General features: G+C 37.0%; 1 protein-coding gene across 2 annotated transcripts in view; it reads right to left on the bottom strand.

Annotated features, from left to right (window-relative positions):
• The window catches only part of LOC122082742 (lysophospholipid acyltransferase LPEAT2-like), a 17,844-nt gene continuing 8,682 nt past the window's right edge, over positions 1-9,162 (bottom strand). The window contains exons 9-14 of one of the 2 annotated variants that reach the window (XM_042650490.1): positions 7,827-7,897; positions 4,653-4,719; positions 991-1,041; positions 618-728; positions 473-515; positions 1-372 (exon numbers count right to left, since the gene is read on the bottom strand). In XM_042650490.1, coding sequence (XP_042506424.1) covers positions 206-372; positions 473-515; positions 618-728; positions 991-1,041; positions 4,653-4,719; positions 7,827-7,897 — 510 coding nt within the window. In that variant the 3' untranslated portion in view covers positions 1-205. Of the gene's footprint in view, positions 373-467; positions 516-617; positions 729-990; positions 1,042-4,652; positions 4,720-7,826; positions 7,898-9,162 lie in introns of both variants that reach the window. The other variant, XM_042650489.1, reaches the window with a different exon arrangement.

The raw sequence follows: 9,162 nt of genomic DNA, 5'->3' as shown, positions 1-9,162 counted from the left end.
AAAAAAAAAAAAAAAAAAGGGTTGGGAGGGGTGGGTCTACACGAGAAACTCCTATTTGGCGATCACTCGAGAATTTCATAGAGCTATATCTGATCCAGCAGCCTACGAAACAAAACCATCCCAATTCCTGCCCCAAGGTAACAGAAAAGGGGGCTAATAACAAACACCTCTGACCACCTTTAAGATTAAGCTATCGCCACAACTGTCACATGACCTCCAGGTTCCCTTCTTTCCGTAATAAGCTCTTGAATGCTGGACCATGACAGAAAAGGGCTATTAGCAGTGGGTTTCTTCTTAAGCAGCTCATGAAATCATCTTTGCTAACCATTCCATCACCATCAATATCAAATATATTGAACAATTCTTCAACCTGTGCATGCAAATGGATTTGAAGATTGTAACACAGCAACCTAATAGACGCAACTCCAAAATGCTGAATTTACGGTAAAATCAAGTGGTTTACCAACCTCTTCTTCACTCAGACCTGGCAGTGCTATTTTAAGTGAATCTCGTAACTGCAAAGTCCATCCAAAATCCAAAATCAATGTGGATGGCAGATTATTAAGAAAATAGGAAGTGACAATATTTAAGGGGAGCAATGGAAAGAACATATATACCTGTTGTTGTGATACATATTTAGAGCCTCCGCCATCACATTCAGTGAAAGCTGATTCACAGGCTTGAAAGAATAATGGCTGTTTTAGAATATGCACTGATCCAAAAAAGAACTGCAAGTTGTACAGAAAAGTTGTCAATAGGCTTGCCTAGAAATCCAACAATAGGATCTACAAGCAAAACCTTTACATAAGAAAAAGTAACCGATATCTGGAATGACACAGGTTCCTTAAGGATTTGCTTCGGGGGTTGTGATTTGTTGGTTCACAAGAGACGGGTCTCAAAAAAACATTTAAAAAATCTTCACGTGGATTACAGAAACAGGAAATATTCTATTAGAAACTAGTACTGTGTGTATGCATGTATCAAAGTTACCTGCCTAAATGTAACCGATCCCTGTTTTTCCACATCCAGATATCCAAAGATCTGGAAATGAGACAACAAGAAATATATTTAATTAACGGAGATATACCAGTAAATCCTACAAATGAACATTATGTGATAAAAAAGAATCTCACAGAATGTACATGGTTTCAAACCATATAATATTCAACACATAAGAAACCATCCATATACATTCACTCACCAAAGTTCTTTACAGTTACAAATCTACATATGATTAGATATATTTTAGTTACCATCTTTACATGCTCTTAAAGCAAATTTTCAACAACAGAGATCTCAAACATGCAAATTAATCGGTAGAAATTTTTTTAGAAGACCCGAGCGTAGCTGACCACCAAATATAATAGTGAAATTTGGATTTGTTTTTGTTTTTTCTCTAGTAAACCACCGAATAAAGTAATTAGTCCATTTCCAAATGATAAGGTAATCCAATCAGATCCTCTCGGTAGCCAATCTGCTGTCCTAGCATTGCTATTAACGGTTATTACAGCATTTACTCGGTGGTCTCTTGTAAGTTGGCAATGCAACAGTTGACACAATTGTATTAGCCAATTTAAGATTCAGATCAGACCAGAAAATGGAGCAAATCAGATCTGAGATACACTCTGATTCCTATCCGTTAAAGCAGGTTAAAATTTTGAGATTATATGATCATATCCTTTTACACAAAGTGGACTTGGATCAAACTTTTTAAATATTCGGCATATTTCATAGAATCCATTAGGATTTCCAATCTGAATCCAATCTCTTGTATGCGCTAATTCATACGCTTATTTACTTGGCAAATCTAGAACAACACCTTAAGGCCCCTACCAACAAGGCACTCATGTCAGTGGAGCAGCGTTGACAGGCACCATAGTAGTTAGTTACTGAGGTACTTTCCCCATCCTTAATATTTAATCAAATTCAGGACAAAGCTCATGTGAAAAAAAATCTTGAACATGTATCTGACTGAACATCCGGCTGTGCATATTATTCCTGAGGTTGTAACATAAGAACAAAAGAAGCTGACATAGGGAGATGCCTCTAGGCACCAAGGCACACCATGTACATCGATGACGGAGAATACAAGACCTTATTACATTTACATGCATGCAACCTCATCCTTTTCTAAACATATTTTTGAAAGATCTCAGAAGTTTATGTTCCTATTTGAATACTAATAGGAAAAGGCCATACTAACATGCTCTTCTCATGAGGCATAACTGGAGATATTTTTGTGTAGTGTTCCCAGTATTTTTTGTATAGGCTCTGATCATGCAGCCTCGTATAGCTGCTTTGGAAGGCCTCATGATTTTTTTTCAATTTATAAAATAAAAACCAACATTCTGGTTGTTTAAGGAGCTTGTTTTCAATTCAGCAATTGTCTAGCACGAAAAGGGTTTGGAGAGAGTCTACATCATTTGAAAGTTATACGGTCTTTTATTGACCGATTTATGTAGGGATATATGTAAGTTTCTGATCAATTGAATAGACAGAGTTGAATGGATTGAATTGATTTCTTGTTCAGTGGCTGCAGTGAATGCTTGCCAGTAGTTCTCTTCTTTCTCCTCTTTGCTCAACTCGGGTCTTGAGCTATTCATCACAGGTGTGAACCTTCTGTTCTTCTTCATTCTATTTCTTCCTCTTCTTCTTAGTTCTTAGCTTTTCTGATTCCAAACGAAGCGGATACCCTATTTTTCTGTCAAGTTTCAACCTGCTTCATCTAACCATATCTTATTCATCACCATGTTCTGATTCTTCTCAGATCTGGTGTTTCAGTTTATGTTGCTAATGCCTCATAAATCCTGACAACAGTCTATTATTACCTTATCCTAATCAGCAGATTTGATTTACTTGGTCTGTTTTCTGGTTTCCCTGCACCCAGCCTACCATATCTCCACTAGCCTTAATAAAATATTTTATTCTTATTAAAACCCTGTTTCACTATCTCTTCTTTCCCCTTCCAATTTCTGAAATCAGTAAACTAGTTACATGAGTACAATCTTAGGGTAGTGTTTGGTAAAACCAGAATAAAACTATTTTTTACTGCATTAAATTTCTGGAATCTATTTAATTTCTCAGTTTTCTTCAAATCCTTCAATCAGATCTAGGACCTACATGGTCTCAACCTCTGTGATCTTCTAGATTCATTCTAAAATGCGGACCCCACAACTCTCTCTCTCTCTCATCAATTTAGATTCATATCAATAGGAACAAAAATTCAACTGATTCAATTGGCTAACGACAAGAGAATATATCAGGAACATATATCGGTGTTAGGAACACATGTCGGTGTTAGGATGTAGACTGAAGGAGAATAATGTCCTTCATAATTTCATATGCAAAAAGTCTGAAAATTGATTCGAAATCTCTCTCCTCCCTCCCTCCTACAGCCCCAAAACCTTATCTTCTGTACCTACTTTTTCTCCATGAAATCTCCACTATTACCACCTCCAGAACCCACCCACTCAAACAGAACTAGTTCCTGCCATCCATGATCACAGAAACCCTAGCTGATTGGACTGTTTGCTTATACTTCATACACTTAGCAGAACTAATTTCATCTCTTTACCCTCCAAACAAGCCCATAAAACCTCGATTCTTTCACATCCTAGCATATCACCTACAATCCACCATCAAGGCATCAATTCATCTAAACCCCTCATATCAACAGACCGGCAGCTACTTGTCACACCAAACCAATTGCTATAATAAGATAATTAAGGCTTGATTTGATTCTTTCTGGTTCAAAAATGCTGTCAAAACCTAGTTCTGCGTCAGACAAGTTTGCTCAGGAGAACTCTCCAAAGCTCCTTGAGAATTTTTATCTATGTGCTAAAAGCGGAAGTCCCTTCAGAATTGTTTGTCGACGTGAGAAAAGGTTTTTACTTCTTAATAACTGTTAAAAGTGTGGTCCACTTTGTATGGGATGCTGTTTTAAAGAAGTTGATTGATTGCAACTCCGTTCGTTTCGTCTGCTGATCAGTTAGGTGATCTGTTTACCAAGTCTCTCTTTGGTCCTGCTTTTTGAAAGTATTGTTCTAAGCTGGGCATGGGAGATTTGTATGCTCCAGCTTGAGAGGGGGGGGGTGTTGAAGTGTGGTCCCATGTACCCCTATTGGAAACCCTCTAGTTATCAATGTGTTACTGGTTTTGATACTCACGATAGGGGGGATGTCCCCATCATGACTGAGTACTGTTTTGGTTAGACTTGGTTTCTATGTTATGTTCACTTTTTCTGGTTTTTAACTTTCCTTATTCCATTATGATTGTATTTGACTTATTATAAACAAGGTTTACCGACCACCCAGATTGACACAATCTGAATCCATCGCTGGTTCAGCTCTTTGTCTTCTGTTTGTTCTTCTCCTCTTGATACTTTGGGTGGTTGATTCTTAGTTCTCTACCAAGTAACAGTAACATAGTGTGACCATTTCAATATTTTAAAAGTTGTTCCATGTGCACATATTATGTCCATAGATACTATTATAATTTCCCTATAAATTGAATTCCCAAAATAAAGACCAGTATAATTTTCCTATACATCGCATTCCGAAAATAAACCAGTGATAAAGTAATTAAGGAACTGTACAAGTGACATAATACACGATAATGTCAGAGAAAAGTATATAGCTTCTCAGGCAACTGACCTTCTCAGAAAAAGGACTTGCTCTCAGCCTCAGAACCCTCAAGAAGTCATGGATTTTGACACGCCCACTGTGAATTGGATGACACAAGAAAATATGAAAAACCTTATAAGTTGATGCAAATGAGCATGTCATTTCACAATACTCAAGATAATTTCAGCATCATCCAGTGTAAACAAATCAATCTAAGCAGCTTTCCAGTCGTAGTAAATGATAAATAGGATAACCTGACCACAGTTCAACCACAAATATGAAATTTATAGGCTGATTAATCCTTAAATCATCCTAAAAGAAAGTCAATGATTACTGATTCGATCACTGGATAGGAAACAAACAAACCTAACCAGCTTGCCTCCTAAAAAGAAGTCATTGTCGAAACAGCACCTAGGTTTGCACCTGTACACATGCATGGAGGCACGAAAAGAGAGAGCATAAAGCTCGACAGTGTACAGAGAACATGAGCTAAACCTAATTTACTTCACACAATTACCTCCCATAATTGATCAAACATTTTGTTACAAAGGGGGGGGGAAGAGGAGGGTTTGGACTTCGGATGATGGCGTGAAGCATACAAGAGTTAGATGCAGTAGCAACCTTCATATCTAGAATCCATATATGAGTAAGAAGAAACATACAAAATATTGAAAACGTATCAAAACCTTGAGTCTCGGGGTGCCATCAATGCATACATTTTCAATTTCAGATGGGCCATTATAATTACAGACCACTGTTTGAGCAAAATCTACTACTCAAGTCTTTAATTAAGTGAAACATATATTACCCACATGTTTTTTTTTTTTTTAGTATTATTGCCCATAATAAATTTGGGGATTGCCTGATGTATCCACCACCCCCCCCCACCCCGGCGGCAAAAATGTGTAAAGCACTTAATTCTATCAGAAAAAATTATTATAAAGGATAGTGTTCTGTGGTTTGTACAATGCATGGCAGATCCTATTGTATTAGATGAATAACCAGAAATGTAGCAGTTATTCGATTTTGTGAGCCAATCAATATTCTTTTTTCTTTTGGAACGTCAACAGAAAAGTTTTACTAAAGAAAGAAAAGAGGAAAACAGAAAAACGCCCCCCTCAACAAGAGGCACTGAAGCCAAAAAAAAGATACGGATACCAAAAATGGCGCTGCTAAAACAACATCCCTCTTTCTGCCATGTACCCACTGGCAAAGAAAAAAGTCTACATATATAAACAAAAAAGATATTTAAGAAATAACCAAATGAGACTCCAAACCATCACTCCCACCCTTCTACTCCATCTTGTTTAGAGAAAAACGAGCCTCTTCAAACGCTCTGAAATCTTTTCTCTTCAAATAAGAGCTTCCTAATGTTCTCTCCCCCAGCCCAGGTGCCAGCATCATTGGCCCAAATTCTGTCCCTACTTCTGTTACTTCTTGTTGGTGTTATTAGCAAGGGAAGAACTGTTTTCTCTTCCCCAACTCTGGCGGAGCCAAATTTTTTGTAAAGTATATTAGGGGTTTTTTCCTGACTTGCTGGTGATGCAGATCAAAGTTTGAAGAGGACAAAACTAAGTCAGAAAATACTGTTCACGTGAACAGTAACTCATCGTGAACAGTAATTTGGTTCAATATCTCCTATTTTAGTTCCCTTTTGTTAGGTTTTGTTATGGGATTTAGTTTCCTATTTGGCTCCTTTATTGTTAGTTGAGTAGTTTCTATTTTGTGACTAAGGCTATTTCCTTTTTGAGTCAAGTTGTTAGTTTCTAGTTTGGTTAAGCTTGGTTAGCAAGTTAGATGCAAATAAGAAAGTCTTATTTTAGTCCATTAGTTTCCTTTTTTGATATTATTTTATATCCAAGTTATATAAGGCTATTTAAAGCCGTTGATTTTTGATCATAATGAAAGGGAAAAGATTGAAGTTTAAGAAATTGAGTATTTACTCATGGCTGAGATAGCTATTACTTTGAGGCGTGAGATGCCCTTTCCCTAATTTTTCTTCCACCCTTCTCAACCGTCTATCAATTCTCTTTCTTTTCCTTTTTATTTATTTTTTTCTATGAGAGAGTAGTTGAGTGATCAAAATAGGCTTGTTGAAGTTCATAAGTTCCATCAAAAGATCAGATTGAAGACCATTCAAGGCCTGTAGCTGCTGCTACTACAAAACTCCATAAAGTTTCTTTTTTCATTCTTCAAGCATAACTTCCCAACCAGCCATCAGTTGAAGGTCATCTTTAGAAGGATAGTTATGCATCACACGAGGGATACTCACTCCAATTTTGAGGATCATCCGATGCCGGGAACCCTAGTTTCTGAAGAATGGTCAACAGTTTCCTAATTCATGTCGAGAACGTAACTCTCAATTCAGCCATCAGAATTGTCTCATGTTTTAAAGGTTTGTTTCGCACCACAAGAGAAGCATTCAATCAAAATTTGAGCTCCATCAGAGCCTCCTGCGCAGGCCTCCAACTATTTCAGCCAGATTTGAACTTCTGTTCGAAATCTAATTTCAGATTTGAAATTGTGAAATCCTAACTAGGGTTGGTAGTTCCTACCTAGCCTTGCATCAGTTAGTGCTGGGCTTCTTTCATTTTACTTTTATTTCTCCTATTTTTTTTTTTTTCGCACGGATCCATGTAGCGGACCTCATTATGGGATAAGTCTCAGTCCGTTGTATATTAGAGGTTTTTTCGTTCTTTTGCTTGCATCAAGGCTTCTAAAATGAATGTATAAATAGGAGGCATAGGGTCTAATTTTGACCTAATCTCTCTCTCTCTCTCTCTCTCTCTCTCATTCTATCATCACTTGTGACAACCATAATTCTGGCACATTCAGCCATAACTGAACAGAGACAAATCATTATGCTTCAAAACTTCAATAGGGATACCAGAAGTTGCACTGACATCGCAACCCTCCAACGAAGTGATAATACAACCTGAGGCGTTCGCCACTCTAGTTGGACATAGAAAAAATGGGCTTATGTTGAATGAGTAGGTATCAAAGAGTCAATACCAACTATATGTGGCTCCTTCACAGCCCAGACGATAGCTGATGCAGAATAATAAATGTACTCCAGAAGTTACAGTACCAACTACCAGAAGAAAAATAAATAAATCCACAATACTTACACATCATGTTCCTATTTGAAGAGGCATTCACTCAAGGAGAATACAAATGTTCTCAGACAGATAATTAAGACATTACCTAGGGTCTGGATTCATAGAAAGGAACGTATCTAGAAAATCCACAGCTTCTAATGTGCTTATGTTAAATGACTGGAGGACAAGAAAAAATTGAAGTCAGCTTTTCTCTGACCCAGCATAATCAAGCATATGAAGAATATTCATAACAAGAAGAATAAAAAAGCATAAGATTATATCTCAATCTGAACAAATACTGGACAGTAGCAAACGTTTTCTCTCTCACAGAATCAAGCAACTACCACAAATCAATGGAGGTTGATGAAAACTTCAAAATCAAAATTTCTTCAGTCCAAATGACATCAAATATTTTTATACAATGCATAATATGGACTACTTGAATGCTACTCTGGTTATGGCTTGGGTGTCAGTGCATTTGCAAGTCCTTGGGATAGTAAGAAATCTACCTTTAGACCCACTCCTGATTTTTCAGTATTTCATATGAAGATAATCTTACCTCCTTTTTTTCTCCCCCTTTGATAAGTTAAGATAATCTTACCATTGAATTCAGTAAGCAGAAAAATACACCATCATTAACGCAGTTGAAAGACCACAAGAAAAAAAAATACCTTTATCTAGTATATGAACAAAAAGTCCTCCCCTTTCGCAGTTTTCAAGTCCTTTAAATCCTTATCAAGGTTAAATCATAAAATTGAAATCTAGAAGGAAGTAATAAAATGGCTAAACAATGTAGTAGGCTAGTAACGTTTCATCACTTGACTATCCACCGATGAACCTTTAATAAGTAAAAATGATGGGAGACGATTTGTTCGTACCCAAGAAAAACAAAATATTAAGTCATAAAAAGGCTTCTTATTAAGTTGTTTGCAAGCAGGGGGGGGGGGGCTTCTACTATTCCTTTCCTGAGTTTGTAGGTATGTGTATTTGTGTGCATTACAGGCATGTGTGGTGTCTATTCTTTCAAAGCAGAGTGAAAATATTCCTAAAACTCATCCCAATCACATCCAAATTAGAACACTGGGGAGAACAATATTTAGCACTTCTCATTCGCTCACAGTTTTTTCAAGTTAGAGCAGACAGAAATTAATTATCAACTGCTGTCTGGGAACAGATATCCTACAATAACACTAAAGTCGCTAACCGGTTAGGACCATAGATAATATAGAAGTCACCTTAACTTGAGCAGCATCTGCATTGAAAAGAACCTAAGGTTTGATGTTATCCATTATGCTGTCATTATAGGTGATATTTTACACTTGAAGGTTAGATATGGTTATAGTTGTCAGGTATGTTTTCATAATGAAGGGAAGACTTCCATCCATGAGATTAATATATAAGAGAGGTGGAGGTGGAGGTGGAGGTGGAGGTGGAGGTGGAGG

Source organism: Macadamia integrifolia, chromosome 6 (assembly GCF_013358625.1).
Source record: "Macadamia integrifolia cultivar HAES 741 chromosome 6, SCU_Mint_v3, whole genome shotgun sequence".
NCBI classification, from domain to species: domain Eukaryota; kingdom Viridiplantae; phylum Streptophyta; class Magnoliopsida; order Proteales; family Proteaceae; genus Macadamia; species Macadamia integrifolia.
The sequence above is the reverse complement of the archived record's forward strand: the minus strand, read 5'-3'. Positions and strand labels throughout refer to the sequence as shown.